The sequence below is a fragment of the Nomascus leucogenys genome, chromosome 12 (genome assembly GCF_006542625.1).
Source record: "Nomascus leucogenys isolate Asia chromosome 12, Asia_NLE_v1, whole genome shotgun sequence".
Taxonomy (NCBI): Eukaryota; Metazoa; Chordata; class Mammalia; order Primates; family Hylobatidae; genus Nomascus; species Nomascus leucogenys.
This window is the reverse complement of record NC_044392.1, coordinates 60,205,629-60,223,130: the sequence shown is the minus strand read 5'-3', so window position 1 is coordinate 60,223,130 and position 17,502 is coordinate 60,205,629. Positions and strand designations below refer to the sequence as shown.

General features: G+C 43.2%; 1 protein-coding gene across 2 annotated transcripts in view; it reads right to left on the bottom strand.

The window, feature by feature from the left end:
• The window catches only part of CASQ2 (calsequestrin 2), a 69,632-nt gene extending 52,417 nt beyond the window's left edge, over window positions 1-17,215 (bottom strand). The window contains exon 1 of one of the 2 annotated variants that reach the window (XM_030824779.1): window positions 16,705-17,215. In XM_030824779.1, the coding sequence (XP_030680639.1) occupies window positions 16,705-16,938 (234 nt within the window). In that variant the 5' untranslated portion in view covers window positions 16,939-17,215. The remainder of the gene's footprint in view (window positions 1-16,704) is intronic. The other variant, XM_030824780.1, reaches the window with a different exon arrangement.
• Between the last annotated feature and the right edge of the window lie 287 nt (window positions 17,216-17,502).

Genomic DNA, 17,502 nt, shown 5'->3' with positions numbered 1-17,502 from the left:
GGGAGGCTGTTTAGAAAAGAGGAGGCCAGCTAGACCTTGGAGGAGGAGTGTGTGGATAGGCGGAGGGGGGCTGCAAGGGCATCCCATGAGGAAGAAATGGTATAAGAAAAGGTTTGCAGGTAGGAATGTGCAGGGGTGTGCAGGAGAAGAGGCTGACCTACTTGAGCAGTGGGCTTATTTGGGGTGCTGAAAGAAGTCCTGTGTTAAAATCACATTAGAAAAAAAGTGTGAAGGACTTCACTACTAGGACTGGAAGCTCCAATTTGGGGGTTGTGTGAGTAGAAGAGTAATATGACTAAGTTGTGTTTGGCAAGAGTGGATCTGAGTGTGTAGAGAAGACAGAAAGGAGAGTGGAAAGGAAAGGCCACCAGTTGGGAGGCTGATGTCCTAGTCTGTGTGAGAGATGTCTCTGATCTCAGACCAAGACAGTGTCAGTGGGAGAAAAAGTGACTCATGCAGGTGGTGCTACAAGTTGAGAATCAGTCAGACCTGGTAAGTCCTCCTTGGTTTTGGAGAGAAAAGGGAGAGAGATCAAAGAAGAGGGAGGAGGCGCAATAGTTTGAGGGTCTCCCATGAGGAAACGAAGTGGAGGACACACAGTGATGGCAGGAGGGCATGACAGAACTGGGGAAGCTTCTCAGCATGGATTCAGACCCAGAGAGTTCACAGTCACGGCAGTCCAGCCCAGACCCAGAGGTGCTGATCTAGGGCTCAGGGGAGAGGTCCCGCGTGAGAGGTGAAGGCTTGAGGACAGATGACATCTTTGGGAGACGAGTGTGAGAGAAAGCCACAGGGTCAAAGGCTGGCTGGCTCAGAAGGAAGAGCAAGAAGCCTACCCTGGAAGCAGAGTGGAGCTATGGGAGAAGTGCGGGGAGAGAAAGGATCCTGGTGTCATGACTTCAGAGTCACAAAGGAGCGGGTGGTCATATCAAATGTTGCAGGGAGTCAAGGAGGGGTAGGACCCCCATGAGGCCTCTCATCTCAGGACTGGTAAGTCACGGGTGACCTTTTAGAGAAGAGCTGAGACAGAAGCCAAAGCACTGGGAGTTAAACCGCTGGGTGGGTGGCAAGGACATGTTACAGCAGGTGTGGCTCACTTATTCAAGGCATCACACAAGAGTGAGAGGGGTGTCCTGTGCTGCGTGACTGCCCCTGGGGCTCCCAGGGCAGCACATCCAATACCTCCATAAAGACCCCACCCAATCCAGTCTCTTCATAGGACTTACCAGCTCTAACCCAGGGAAAGACAGAAAGAAAGTTACATTTGTACCATTTCCCAAGAGCTGTCTTTGTAGAGGAGAAAGGCTAATTTACTACACAGTCAGAGGGAAGATGGGGAGGTGGAGGGTCATGAAGGAAAAGGAGGTGGTTACTTGTTGAAAGGAGGTGGGTGGGGATTACTTTCTGCAGGGCCAAGAATCTCAAAAAAAAGTTGAGCCTCGAGGAAAATGTCACAGATCTCTGCTCCAAGTGAATGTCCCTCAGGCCAGTCATTAAAAACACCCTGGCTGTAACCCTGCTGTTTTCATGTAAGCCAAGAGCCAAACGGCTGTTTGTACCCACTGTCCCTCATGTCATCTGGCAACATGTCAAGCAATTCAACAACTGTGTGTCCTCCCCTGAAATCAGAGAGCTGACGTTTCTCTCCAGTAATCTCCTGTCACTTTCTGCCGCCCTCAAAGTAGGCCTGAGCTATGTATAGCTGGGCAGTTGGCATGTGATATGTTCACGAAGGAGGCTGGCTCAATGAAGGGACAGCTATTTTATGGGATTCAAGCGAGTATCGGGGGCCTCTTTAGGGCTGGAATAGGTGGCCTCTGAAAGAGCCTTCGGGGAGAGGGAGACTGTTGATTGTTTTTATTGGCATTTTGGACTATCACGTTGGTCAATGCCAAGGAAAAGACCCAAGGGAAGATGCTATGTATTTTTTCCACCCCACAATTCTGAGAGGCTATATAACAACAACAATTTTAAAAAAGCACTTACTGGGTGTTTACTATGTGCCAGCTATTTCTCCAACTGCCTTACAAGAATTATCTTATTGAATCTCTACAAAATCCTCATGAGGTAGAGGCTTGCAGATGAGGAAATAGAAGCACAGAGTGGTTAACCAACTTGCCTGGGAACACACAGAGCTTAAGTGACCCAGCTAGGATTTCAACCCTGACACTCTGGCTCCAGAGCCCAAACTTTTATCCATTACATTTTGTTCCTATACCTTGGCCTCTGAAGGACCTGGGCCCAAATCCTGGCTTTGCAACTTACCAGCTGTGAGACTCTGGGCAAGTCACAACTTAACTGATCTTCAATTTCCTTATCTAAAAAAATGAGATCCAATCTCACAGGAGTATCACGTATACAAGTACGTAGTGAAAGTTCCCTACCAATTAACTACAGGGCAAACCCCACTACACTAAGTCAGTGGTTTTAGAACCTGGGTGCACATCAGCATTCCCTGGAGGGGCAGCCAGTAAAAAGAGATTGCTGGGCCCGCCCCAGAGTTTCTGATTCAGCAGGTCTGGGATGGTACCCAAGAATTTGCATTTCTGCCCGGGTCCCAGGTGCTGCTGAGGCTGCCGGTCTCGGGCCCACACATTGAGAGCTGTGGCTCTTCCGGTCTCTAACACAAAATCACAATATTTTATTGTGCAGCATTTTGCCATGTCCAAACTGACAGAATGAGGGAAGCTGTCCCTGAAGGCCAGGTTTGTTTTGTTTTCTCTAAAAATATTATTGCAATGGAATTTCTAAAGAGTGAATTTGACTGACGTGGGGCAAGGCCGTGCCCTTTTCCAGTTTTTCTCAACAGAATTCTGTGCCCCAGAGCCTGTGAAAATGCAGTCTGGAAGCCCAGGCCCTGACCTCCTCTGGTAGTCCCTCCCTCCAACGCTCCTTGGGAAAAAGTTCCACATGATACTCAGTGCTTTCTGGAGCCAGAGAGATCACCCCTTTTTAAACTAACCTTCATTGGAGGTTGGTACACCTCATTTTCAAAAAGGGGTGGGGTGCTTCCTCTCATGAAGAGGCCTCATCAATGTAAAATAATGATTGAACGAAGAGATCCTTGACTTACGGTTTCCACAGTGCAATAAGCAGAAGAGGAACCTGTCCCTGCTTGGCTGAACTTTCTGAAATGTCTGACTAGTGTTTATTTTGATAGCATCTGCTAATGACAGCAAATGCCATGGATAACTAACTTGAGTGGAGAGTGGGAGTTTTCAATGTGCTTTCACATACAAAACAATTTCAGGAGCAGCCCTTCACTGAGCACCAAGCGTGTGCCAATCACTTCACACATGTTACCTGTTTTGTCTTCTTAAAACCTCTATGAGGAGGGTACTGTGGCTTACATTTTATAAAGTCAGCACTCAGCCTTGAGGAGCTAAGCGACCTGCCTGCAGTCACACAGCTAGTGCAAGGACTCAATCCCAGCTGGTTCTAACTCCAAAGCCTGTGCATCTCACACTGCTAGGTGCTACTGCCAATAGTCATCTACGTGTTGCATTCACTTCTTCTTCTGTGTCTGGAGGATGCTTCACTTCCTTCATAAATCGGAGGTGTGTGGTCAGGCTAACAGTTAGATACCCAGGGCCAGAGTAATTGTGTGTGTTGTATAGGTAGAAGCAGGTGAATGTGCGAGGGAGTACCTGTTGGCTCTCCTTGCCACCCAGCTCAAGGCAGATGGTGAGGAGAGGCCTGTCTGGCTTGGGGAACCTGGGCAGCAGGTGGGAGCTCCTGGAACTGGCACTCCGGGCACACAGAAGCGGCTCTGGCTTGCCTAGCCCACCACATTGCAAGATGCCGTACTGGCCCCTTTCCTGCATGGCTGTCCAAACAGAAACAGCTTATCTGGATAATTCTGGCCTACCACATCCAGTTTATAAAAAGGGAAGCCTTAGAGGCTTCTTTGAACAGGCTCAGTTCTTCAGGGGGCTGACTTTCTAGCAGGAACAAGTCATTCTGAATGCGCACTAAAGCTAAGCTGACAATTATGCAAAAATACTCCGCACCAGCCTGTAAAGCTCAAACTGCCACAGGGTAGGGCTGCTGAGTAAAGAAAAATCTTGTGATTTGGAATCAGATTTTATTTCTTACTTTTAATTTTACTGCCTTATATCATAATAGCCCTTATAATATTTCCGCAGTGGTGACTTTCATGGTATCTCACGCCCCCATTTTAAAATTTATAACTTTGGGGCCAGGCATGGTGGCACGTGCCTGTAATCCCAGCACTTTGGGAGGCTGAGGCAGGCGGATCACCTGAGGTCAGGAGTTCGAGACCAGCCCAGCCAACATGACAAAACCCCGTATCTACTAAAAATATAAAAATTAGCTGGGCATGTTGGCACACGCCTGTAGTCTCAGCTACTCAGGAGGCTGAGGCAGAAGAATCACTTGAACCAGGGAGGCAGAGGTTGCAGTGAGCCAAGATCGCACCACCGCACTCCAGCCTGGGAGCCTGGGTGACAGAGCAAGACTCCATCTCTAAATAAATAAATAAATAAATGCTTATACCTTTGGGAGGAGGTCTACCTCACGAATGTGATGAATAAGTGTCCTATTTGGGCTTGCGCAATAGCAGGGGCTTTGGAGATAGGAGTAGTGAGAGAAGGTTCCAATGGTCTAAAAACTTCTGAATCAACAATGTATTTTCCAGTTCGTGAAACCTTTATTTCCTTATAATTCCATAAGTGAAAGGAAACATTTAACTGTAATCAACTCAATCCATGCTTTTACAACCAGCATTTCTGTTCTTTTACCATCTCACTCCAAGGATCCCCTGTATTACCGATATGTGCCCCGCGACCCTCCACACAGAATTCAACAGCACTTGGGCTTCACGGAGAACTGCGATTTAAAAGTGAGCACCTCCTGAGAGAGCATGGGCTCTATGAGAGGCTTCGTTCTCTAAGCCAAACCAAAATAAGCCTGACCTCATCTAATTTTTCAGAGTGGAGCAGGTGTGAATTTGGAGATTGCCATTTTTGGGCAGTGAACAGTTGGAAAAAAATACCTGAATCCTGTGTGTGTTGCTATTCCCTGCCCAGCGTTTCCACACGGCTCCATCTGCAGATTCACTCAACTCCAGCAACTTCATTTTGCCTTCCTCTCTTGGGGTTTGGAAATGCAACCACCACTGGGATATTTGCCAGTGCTAAATAGGTTTAGAACAAGGGTCAGCCTTATAAAGCTTGGAGGCTTCTGCCCACGTGTATATATATTTTGGGCTAAGAATCCCATGGCTTAAAAAAATCAATTTTACCCATATTTTGGTGGGATTAAGCAAGGGTAACAAACAGGTTCCTGAATCTGGCAAATTCAACCTCTTTACAATTTTACTCAATACTTTAAAAAATTTAACTTAATTTAAAAATGAGATCAAGGAGAAGTATATCTTCAGTATAAGCAATTTATTTCTAATTCTTGACCTTTTCCTTCTTCCCCTCTCCATCCATCCATCCAGCAAACATTTATTAAGTTCCAAGTGCCAAGCAACAGTCCATTGGCTCACATTAGTCATTTAGGTTCAACACATAGTCTAGTTGTGCAATTTAATGCAGCTCAAGTGTGAGTGAAAATCCAGAGTACAAGCTAAAGACATCGGCCCCTTCATAAGTTGGCACTGCTTACAAACATGAAGCAATCCCTTTAGCTGCTCCTTAGCACAATGGAAGGAACATATCATTTGAAACCAAATAGGTTTGGGTTCAAACTCTGCTTCACGATCTGATGTTTTGTAGCTTTGTGACTTTAGGCAATTTTTACTTAGCTCTCTGGCTCATTTCTCTGTCTGTAATGTTGTAAGAATTAAATAAAATAACATATGTAAAGCCCCATATTGGCATGGTTTATGGTAAGTTCATAATATGGGCTTCTCCTTTCTCCTCCTTCCTCTTCTCTTCATTCAACATTCATTTGACAAATGCTGTTGAATACCTACTAAGTCAGGCACTGGTTTAGGTGCTGGGGTATAGCAATGAGTAGAACAAAGTCCTTGCCTTTGTGAATGTCACATTCTATAGCAGGTGCTGTAGTCTGGACGTTTTCCCCTCCAAATCTCACATTAAAATTTGATCCCCAATGTTGGAGGTGGAACCTAATGGGAGGTCTTGGGGTCATGGAGGTGAATCCCTTATGAATTGATTAATGTCCTCCATGGGTGAGGCAGTGACTGAGTGAGTTCTCACTCTATTAGTTCCTGCTAGAGTTCCTCTGAGAGCTGGTTATTAAAAAGATCCTTGCACCTTCTCTTTGTCTCTCTCTCTCTGGCTTCCTCTGGTGCTGTGTGATCTCTGCACACATCAGCTCCTTTTCACCTTCTGCCATGAGTGGAAGCAGCCTGTGGCCCTAGCCAGATATGGACACCCAATCTTCAACTTTTTCAGACATCAGAATTGTGAGCCAAATAAACCTTTTATTCTTTACTAATTACCTAGTCTTAGGTATTCTTTTATAGCAACACAAATGTACTAAAAGAAGGGGTGTCAGACAATATGCAATATGTCAGCCAAGTGCTATGTAGAAAAAGCATAGAGGAGGGTAGAGGAGGTAAAATGAGTGCATGGAAAGTGTGATTTACATAGGTTGTCAGGGAGATAACTTCTTTGATAAGGTGACATTTAAGCATAGACCTAAAGGAAGTGAGTTCTTATCATCAATAAAAGAGGAACATTTCCCTAGACACTGGGGCCATTCCATCTGCATCTTTCTAAGTGCTATGATTTGGGTGTGGTTTGTCCCCATCAAAACTCATGTTGAAATTTTATTCCCAATATGGTAGTGTTCAACGGTAGGGTCTAGTGAGAGGTGTTTGGGTTATATGGGTGGGCCCCTTATGAACAGATGAATAGATGAATGCCCTCATTCAAGGGTAAGTGAGTTTTAATGAGAACAAATTAGTTTCTGAGGGAACAGGTTGTTTAAAAGGGTCTGGCTTCCTTGGCTTCTCTTTCTTTCTCTCTCATCACATGATTTCCTTGCCCCTTCATCTATTGCTTTCTGCTTTCTGCCATGAGTTGAAGCAGCATGAGGCCTTCACCAGATGCAGCTGCCAATTTTGAACTTTCCAGCCACTAGAATCATGAGCCAAGTAAACCTCTTTTTATAGATGACCCAGCCTCAGGTATTCTGTTATAGCAACACTAAGCAGACTTAGACAGTAAGTAAGATGAATATTTCATGAATAAATGAAAGAATGAATATTTCTATTCAGGTGTTCACTAGACTTAGTTTTATATTACAAAATACTCACCAGTTTTCTCTGAGAAGCTTTCCCATGGTTTTCCATTAAACATCATAACATCTTAATATCCCACTTCCATCTACCTTCAGGGTTCTTAGATTTGCCATCTCTTTTGGGGAAAGGGCTAAAGTGCCACAGCAACCAAACAGATGCATGTCTTCTCTTTCTGAAGGTCAACTCTGAACCCTGGCCTGAGGATAGTTAGAAGACCACCTTCTGAGTTGGTTTTTAAAAGCCAAGCAATTCAACTGGAAAGATCTCAAATAGGGTAAGACTTCTCAAGTCCCAGATCATTTCCTTCTAAGGAGGTCCAAAGGATTAGTCACTGATTGTGTGAGTGATGGGTCAGTGGGAGAACCCCGGGAGGCCTGGCTGAGTCCCGAATCAGATATGAATCCCTGCACCCTTTGAACCAACTTAACATCCCAACGACTCTCCAAATTAGAGCTATACTGACAGTTCCAACACCATTCTGAAGAATGAATAATCCAAAGGTCAAACAGGTAACAACATGATTCTGGTCATCTGGAAAACTTTCCCAACCCAATAGACTGTCGCACTGCTTTGCAAACTTTAACGTGCCTAAAAACGACACAGGGATCTCATTTAAATGTTAAGTTTGATTCTGGGATAGGGCCTGAGATTCTTTGTTTTTAACATGGTCCAAGTGATGCCATTTGCTACTGGTCTGGTGTCCACCTTTTTATTCAGATGAGGTCTCACTGTGTTGCTCAAGCTGGAGTGCAGTATCTACTCACAGATGCAATCATAACACACTGCAGCCTTAAACTCCTGGCCTCAAGCAATCCTCTAGTCTCAGCCTCCCACGTAGCTGGGCTGCTCTCAACCTTGGGGTCCACATTTTAAGCATCAAGTTTCACGTGGCCTTCAAACTTGGCTGCATCTTAACAGCACTCAGAGAGCTTTTAAAAATTGTAGCAGCTGGACATCAGCTTTTACCCAGTGACCAATTAAACCAGCACCTGTGGGGATAAGACTCAGGAAACAGTATTTTTTAAAACTCCTTATGTGGTTCTAATATGTGGCCAAAGTTGAGAACTACTACAATCGACTAAGAACACGTACAAAAGTTCAAGTGACTAGTGAAGGAAATTCGCATTGATAAGCACCCGCTATACTTCAAGCACTCAATTAGTCATTCTATTAATACACAAATGAATTTCTTCAGTAGTAACTGATGTAACAAAAATAATAAAACCTGACTCTTTTATACCTTCTTATAATTTTATAAGAAATTCTTATTCACCTGTTTTCATTTAATTCTCCTAATTCATGGAGGTAGGAGCTGATGGTTGATTTTATAGATGATCTTACACATAGATATCATAGATCAGTGTAAAGAGGTGAATCTGTGTGACTTGCTAAGGATAGTGGGTAAATAGAAGAGAAGTTCAGGTGCCTGGCTCTCAGTTTTCCCAAGCACTGCTACCTCATCTGAGGTTGGACATAGAAAAATGGTGGTATACCAGCCTGGCCAACATGGTGAAACCCTGTCTCTACTAAAAATACAAAAATTAGCCAGGCATGATGGTGGGCACCTGTAATCCCAACAACTCAGGAGGCTGAGGCAGAAGAATTGCTTGAACCCAGAAGGCGGAGGTTGCAGTGAGCTGAGATTGCACCACTGCACTCCAGCCTGGGCAACAGACTGAGACTCAGTCAAAAAAAAAAAAAGGAAAAAGAAAGAAGAAGAAAGAAGAAAGAAGGAAGAAGGAAGAAAGAAGAAGAAGAAGAAGAAAGAAGCAGAAGCAGAAGCAGAAGAAGAAGAAGGAGGAGGAGGAGGGGAAGAGGAAGAGGAAGAGGAAGAAAGAAGAATAGGAAGAAGAAGAAGAAGAAGAAGAAGAAGAAGAAGAAGAAGAAGAAGAAGAAGAAGAAGAGGAGTAAGAGTGGTGTTCATAAAGTGCACATGAGTCTTGTCAATGATGATGCTTGGCACATTGCAAAGCCTGAAGAGGCTACAGTCACTCTCAGCTAAATTTTACTTTTTATTGATATACAGATAGTTTAGGAGACTGAGGCCCGAAGGAAGAAGGAAGCTCAGTCTGTTAGGGGCTCTGGCAGACTGAGAGCAGCAGCATCAAGAGATCCACTAAACAGCTGCAAAACTCAGAGGCCTACATCACACAGGATTATGATTCTTGATCCTGTCATAGATGATGAAACCAGCATCTCTCTCCCCTACAGGGCCTAATAGATAATCTGTGTGAGTCATCCTTTAAAAATTATTGGAAAGTAACCTATGTTTCAGCACTGGAAAATTGGTTTGCATTTTTAGGTAGTGGTCCTGCCATTTAATACCCAAGAAAGCTTAGGAGAGATCCCCTGGACAGGCACTGTGTGGATGGCAGCAGAGCATCTCAACAGCCTCTATTGGTGAGCTAAAGTGAGACCTTCTTAAGCAGGAAAAGCAGAAGAAACACACCAAGGGTACACCGGGCAGCAGCCTTAGACCTTGAACTCTAGTTGCAGCCTGTTGAAAAACTATAGGACCGGCAGGTAGACCTGGTTCAACTTCCAAGAAGATGTGGCCATTTTTGTGCCAAGACTCCTGATTCTCTGCCTGAGCAAGGGACCTATTTCACCCTAAATGAATGAACCAAGCTTTACTGTTCACAATCTGGAAAGTATTGCTTGTTCCTTGTCCATACATTCACTGATGCATTCATTTACTCATGCAAAGATTATTGAGTGTCTGTTTATAGCAATGAAAATTTGATAAATGAATGAATATTTCTATTCAGGGATTTGCAATACTTGTTTTCATGTTCTGAAACACTCTCTAGCTGCCTGAAAAAATCCCCCATAGCTTTCCTTAATCCAATAAATGCATATTGGTTGAAGGTTAGTCTATTTAGTTGCTATTCCTCCCTCTCCACCCTGCCACCCAAAACACATATACATGGCTAACAGCATCAATTTTAGCTACGAAATGTGAATATAAAATGAAAAGTGCCCAGAGGTCCTAAAACTGAGCTCTGAGGTCTTTGCATGTCTCCTTCCTCCTTTCCTTCTATAGATGATTTAAGTGACCATAAAATTGTTTCTATATAAGTGTTAAGCTCACCCGGAAAAAGCTTTTGTCCTTTTTTTGCCTTCTTTTTCAGGTTGGAATGCTGGACCCCTAGCATTGAAGTGGTGTAGAGGAAAATATAAAGGTCTTGGAGTTAGGGATTGGATCTATGTCAACGTAGAAGGGGAAGAGGAACGAGTCGATGATTCCTCATCCCAGGCTGGGTGCTAGGCAGAACAGTAATGCCATGTATAGAGGGCTCAGGAACTCACGATGTGGAGGCCATGTTGCTCATGCCTGGCCAGCTGGGGCTCCACCTGTCACGTTGTCATGTGACCAGTGCATTCATTTAGTTGTGTTTTTGAGTCACAAGCAGTTTGTTGATCCTTGCCCAATGTGAACTTGGCTCAGTTTGCTTTTGTTTTGTTTTGCTTTGCTTTTTGCTTCCCCTATTACCAAGTTTGATTTTAATTCAGGTTGTTCTCATGAGGCTTCTAATCTAGAGGGGAAAAATCCAACCATGTCTCCACGGGGGGAAAGAGTAAGGTAGAAAGGATTAGAAGGAAACTGGAAGCACCTCTCAAAGTAGGTGAGACTGAACCATGACTGAAAATGGGGCAAGGCCTAATTTAATAAATGGCATTGATGAGGTGATTAGACATAGCTGACACAGGCTCAGCAAAGCCTTGAGAGCAGAGGGAATGCCAAACAGGGGTACATCGAGAGTGACCTGTGACCACTGGCAACTCACTCCTCCTCTCCAGCCCCAGAGAGGAGGAGTGAATAAGCAATAAGAGGAGGAGCGAATCAAACTGGCTGTGAATAAGCAAGACGGCTGCATTTCCAGTCCCCAGCTCCCAAGGCCTGGTTTCCTCAGTTTGTCAACTGATGGGGTTAGCTGCATTGTGTTTAGAATCCCGATGAAATATTGAGTGTGGGCTGAAAGAAGCCAGCGTTTGTTAAGTATGTTCTGTGTGCCAGAGCTATGCTCTTGCTGAGCAGCCTCATTCAATCCTCACAACAGCACTGTCATCTCCACCTTGCAAATAAGGAAGCCAGGTCTATCTGATCTGGAAGCCCATGTTAGAGCATGCCATCTCTCAAGCACTTCAACCTGAGGGAAATGGTGGTGTTGAAGGACTTTCTCTGGCAATATTTATAGGACATGATAGGAGCAGTGGCTTGCACAGCAGTTTCAAGGAAAAAGAGGAAGCAGGAAACAAAGCAGCAAGGAGAAACTGAATTACCTGCCCATATCCTGTCTCTGGGTCCTATAATGCTAATGGAAGTTGGCCACTGTGGTGTGACTAAATTTACTATCTTGGCGGAAGCTGTAAGAGACAGCATGCAAAATTGCAACTCCCTTTATAATTTGTGTTGACACCCCAATAGAAAAATGAGAAAAGGCATAGAAAAATAATCTATGAAAGAAAAAATATATAAATGGCAAAACAATTTTATGGAAAACTTTAGCCAGAAATCAAAGAAATGTTCATTAAAACAACAATGAAAAGATAAGATTTTTAAAACTCTAAAAATTGTGTCAAGATCCAAATATAGGGTAATTATTTTAAAAATATGTATGATGATACAATGGAATACTATGCTGGTATTAACATTATTGTTTAATAATATAGAAATACAATATATGGATGTGAAAAAAAAGCTGGAAACAAAACTGTATAAATGGTATAATTCCCAATTGAAAAATGTATATTTATGTATAGAAAAAAATACTGGTTCAGTGGCATTAAGTGCATTCACATGGCTATGCAACCATCACCACTATACATGCCCAGAATATCTTCATTTTTCCAAAGTGAAACGCCATACTCATTAAACAATAACTCACCATTCCCTCTTTCCCCCAGCCCCTGGCCCCTACCAACCTACTTTCTGTCTCTGTGAGTTTGATTACTCTAGGTACCACATATACATAAAATTGTACAATGTTTGTCCTTTCGTGTCTGCCTTATTCAGTTAGAATAATGTCTTCAAGGTTTACCTATGTTGTAGCATATGTCAAAATTTCATTCCTTTTTAAGCCTGAATAATATTATGTACAACATGTTTATCCATTCATCTGTCAACACTTGGTTTATTTCCACTTTTTGGTTATTGTGAATAATGCTGCTATGAACATAAGTCTTCAAATATCTCTTTGAGTCCCTGCTTTTAATTCTTAGGGGTATATACCCCAAAATAGAATTTCTGGATTATATGGTAATTCTGTGTTTAATCTTTTGAGCAATGATAATTTTAAATTCTTTATTGTCTTTTTGTTCTTCTGTATTTTAACATTTATTATATAATCATGAAAGTATTACTTTTAAAATCTAATTATTTGAATGCATTCTGCATTGTAAATGGACATATGTTCTGTGAGCTTTTCAACATTTCCCATAATTTGTGAATTAATATATGTTTACAATGGGAAAAAAAAAGAAAAAAATACTGGAAAGAAATCTACCAGAACATTATCCATGTTTATTTTGGTGTGATTACCTTGATTGCCTTTTAGTTCTTTTCCACATACTCTGAAATTTCTAAATCAGTATATGCTACTTTGTTGATGAAGAATGCCCAAGCAGGAATCAGAACTGCCAGCTGTTTAAGTCAGGGTTACAGCTATGAAATGAGGGGTTCAGAGCAACCTAGATGACTCCCACAATTCTTTTGAGCTCTAACATTTCATTCATTCATTCAACAAGCATGTGTAGAACATCTGCATAGAACTATGGATCATACACTGACCCTTGGGCCCTCCAGAGCTGGACTCTGGCCAGATTGGAAAGCAAAGTTTGGGTTTGCTGCCTCCTGGTGTCATATTACTTGCCTTTTTCTTGCTAAGCTTTATAGACTTTATCTTCTCCCCCTTCTCCTCTTCCCCTTGTCAAGCCCTGTTCTCACGACGGAATTCAGACTCAGGCGATGTAAGTGATTGGCAACATCTCAAAGGTCTACCTCTCCCAGAGGACCTCGACTAAGTAGGGACAAAAATCTTACCCTAAAGAAATGAGGCCCTCTTGGCCAAATTTTAGGAAAAAGCTAGCAGGTGGAAAAATACTTGAGAGCCATCAGAATATTTGCTGTTTTGCCAGTAAATTCCTACTCATTTCACAAACAAGTTCTGGCTCTTCCTCTTTCCTCTACTCTCCCTGAGAAACTTATAAGTTGCTCTGTTGTTACAGCAACCTGCCTGCACTGTAGCTCTTAGTTTGCATGTTTTCTTCCATGTTCAGCTGTGAGCCACTTGAGGGTCTCATTTTCCCCATATCCACAGCATCTATGGGCCCCAACAACAATTAGGTGGCAGATGCATGACTAATTGAATGATATTTCAAGTGCCCCTCATCAGGCAGTGACCTCCTTGCTGTGTGGATGGAGCTGTTTCTGGCTCTTTTCATTGACATCCCTTAGAGATGCAGACAAAATATACGTGACTGGCCACAGTGCCCTTGGAGTTTCTTAGAATGGGGTGGCCCTAGTGTGAGGAGCTATGAGTTTCTAATTCCTAGAAATTCCTCAGGGGTTTCAGCCTGGGGATGGCAACTCCTCACTGGAGAGCGAAATCAACTTAGTAGGTTGAGATCAATTTTTAAAGTGAAATAGAAGAGAACAAGATAAAAACAGAAAAAAAATTTTAATTCCCCAAGTAATAATAATAAGTATAGTTTATATGAAATTTTTGTTTCTGGTGTGTGTGTGTGTGTGTGTGTCTGTGTGTGTCTGTATATACTGGGTCATAGTCGGTTATGATAAAAAGTGTCAGAAGCCGCCTTAAGCTGCGAGGGGGAAGGGAGACGCCTCCCCTCCAGCTATTTGCCCGTTGCTGAGACTCCACTGCCTGATGGATGGACACTGGGAACTGCCTCCTCTTTTCCCCCTACTCCCTAACAGCCACAGCCCTGGAAGCTGGCAGACTATTTTTCTTAGTGCAAGTGTGGGGTCTGGAGGATTAAGAGGACAAAATAGTTGTTTTGACCATGAAGAAAGTTTAAAGGCATGTTCGCTCTTTCCACTCATGGACTTCCTGGAGCCATTTTTTCCCTTGATGCTGCACCTGACAAGAATCTCAACAAAGGCCCCTCCCTTCCTCAACCTTCACTAATGGAGCCCAGGCTTCCTCCTCAGTTCGGACTTTTGCATGAGCAGCACCTCCAGGCCATGTACTTCTCGGCCATACTGGTGGTACAGCTGGCATCATCAGACCTGGGCCCAGAGGCTGAGCAACTCTGTTTAAGGAAGACTTTTGAAGCCATCTTAAACAGGCTACCCAGAAGCCCCTTGGGCATTTTCGCACTGATTTCAGGAGTAGTGCCGTGTAGGTGTCACATACGACTGCCTTCATCTGCAGTAGCTGCGTGACCTTGGACAACTTAGCCTCTCTGCTTCAGTTTCCCCATCTATAAAATGGAATTGGTAACTGTACCTACTTAATAGAATTATTGTAAGGATTAAACAAGCTAACACACACCAAGTGCTTAGAACAGTCCCTGCACTTAGTAAGCATTTAATAAACATTATTATTATTTAATCATTTCTTAAGCCTGCATGATAGTTATTTTTCCATATTTATAGATAAGAAAATGAGGCTCTGAGAAATTACATAATTTGCCCTGTGTCCTGTGTGTAGTAGAGACAAAGCCAGAACTTAAATCCAGATATCCTGACTTCAAGTTCTGTGTTCTTTTTCTCCTAATGATGCCTCACTCCAGCTTTAGCAGCCTGAGGGGCATCAAATTAACTCCTGTGGTGAACTTTTCCTTATCGGTCTCTGCTGGGCTGGCACCCAACTGTGAAAAAGGCACTCTTGGATCAAAGGTATCTGGAAGGATGGTAAGCCCAGGGGAAGTTTCTCTTCATGATTTTGCATAGTCTTTGGGGACAGATATACTTGGGGGAGCTAGAGATAGACAGACAGATAGATAGATGATACATAGATAGATAGATAGATAGATAGATAGATAGATAGATAGATAGATAGATAGATAGACAGATGATAGATTAGATAGATAGATAGATAGATAGATGATAGATAGATAATAGAAAGAGATTTCTCTTAAAAAAAATTAGAATCAGAAACGAATGTCCTTGCCTGTACTGGCCACCCAAAGGCATTCTTTTGGAGTTCTAGGCTAATGGACAGCGACGAGCATATAGGGGAGAATCCTTACGCCTTCAATTAAGTTTTCATAACAATGTCTCTTGAGAACTGAGTATGGCAGTTTGAGATGGAGATATAATGTAAGTGTTGGTTTCATGCGCTAAGCAGCAGCTAAGTTCTATGTCTCGTTCTTTTCCAGCCTGTGATTTGCTGATTTCTATAAAATAAAGTCTTAATAACTGTCCCTGCTTTCTCTTTTCTTGCAACCCACAGAGAGAACTGAAATTCCACATTCAGCACCCAAGGTTGGAGATATATTTTTGATGTATTTGGGATAGTTTTGCTGGATTTTATTACAGTCAATTTTTCAATTTGAAAAAATTCAAATCCACATGGGTTTTATACGATAATTCTGTTAATCAAACTATTTCATCAACCTGAGTTCTCTGATTGTGCTGGTTAATAAACTGTAATTCTCAAATATCCTTTTCACAGGTTTGCACCTGGGCTAGGCATGGGGACTGATGAGGGATCTTGGTGCCCACTAGCATTCTTGGCACCCTCAGGCCCTCTTAAAGTTTAAGCCATCTTAAGCTGTCCAGGAGGAGCTGCAGGAATAGTTTCTGGGGCACTCGCAAACGATTAGAAAATGGGCCCCAGTGCCAGGTTACAAACAGGCAGGCCGTGTAATGCAGATAAAATAAGAACTGACTTCAGCTCTGCCCTAAAGTCACACCAAGAACTTTCTGAGAAAAAAAAATCACATACATGAATATGCCGCTCAGAAGATCTACACACAACTACATTCTGTAATGCTGACTGACAGAAAATCATGAGAGAGGAAAGTCATTTAGTGATATTCTCCATCTGACCCCCAGAGAGAGGCAAGGTCAAGTAACTCTGGTCTCTCCAGGATCACGGGGAGATTTGAGGGAGCAGAGTGGGCACACTGAGTGAAATCCACAAGTAGTCCCTGGATTTCATTTCAGCCAACAGTTTTAACAATAGTTTCTACATTCTATTTGGGAAACAATGGCTGTGACAAGGGCCCTTGAAAAGTCAAGGGGGCCATAAAGACTTTACATCAGACCCATCATAGTGTAGCACGTTTGGTTCTCTTCATTTGAAGAATTAGGACCCACCCCTCATTGTTCACACATCCCAGCTGTGCGACAAGGGCATCTGATTCACATGAGGCCAAAATAAAGCAGACTTCAGTATATATTCTCTGCATCCTTGTTCCCATATCCCAACCCCTGGCCAAAGGCATTCCCTCAGCACCTCACTGAGGCAGGGCAGACAGCATGCCCTTTGATTACTTACCTCAAGCACGATTTCTTTCAGTTGGAACTGTTTTTGCGCGACCTTATCTGAAGACACCGGCTCATGGTAGTAGAGGCAAAGCAAGTCATATTTCTTTAAAACCTGCTTGAAGTTCTTCTCGGAAAGACTTACCACTCGGTCCTTCCCATCATATGTGGGGAAATTAAGCCCCTCTTCTGCCCTGCAAGAGGACAGAAAATAAACCGCCACAATAAACAAGTGAGTTCTCTTCATTTGGGAAAACTTTTGTTTCTCGTTCCCAAATATGCCGTGTGCAGAAGAGAGGACAGAAGACTGTTAGAGGCCTTCTTGGGCCAAGCAGGGAGCAGACAGGCTGATTTTGTCTCTCTTCTTTGCCCTTCCTGGGGCCGAGAAGTGACTCTTCACCTCTTTGGGTCCAGCCAGCTCTGGAATCGTGGGCTCAGGACAAAGAGCAGAGGCACACACACACACACACACACACACACACGCACACACACACCAAGCGCGAGAGTAGAAAAACAGCCAAGCTAGGGAGGCTGGGAGGCCAAGCCCCAGATACCTTACATAGCTCTGCTCAGCCTCTGTCTCATTAGGAACTCCATTTTTAGGATGCAGTTGTTTCAGGCTAAAAATAAATCATGCAATGAATAAAAAAGTTAGATACGACACTGTAGAGGGATTCGCTGATACAGTCTGTCCGAGTGGTGAAGAGGGAAGAGGCAGAAGGAAAAAGACAAGAATGTACACGCATGAAATAAGGAGGCTAGAAAGGTCAAAGAAGAGAAAGAAACTCGAGAGGGAGAGAGATAAGGGACT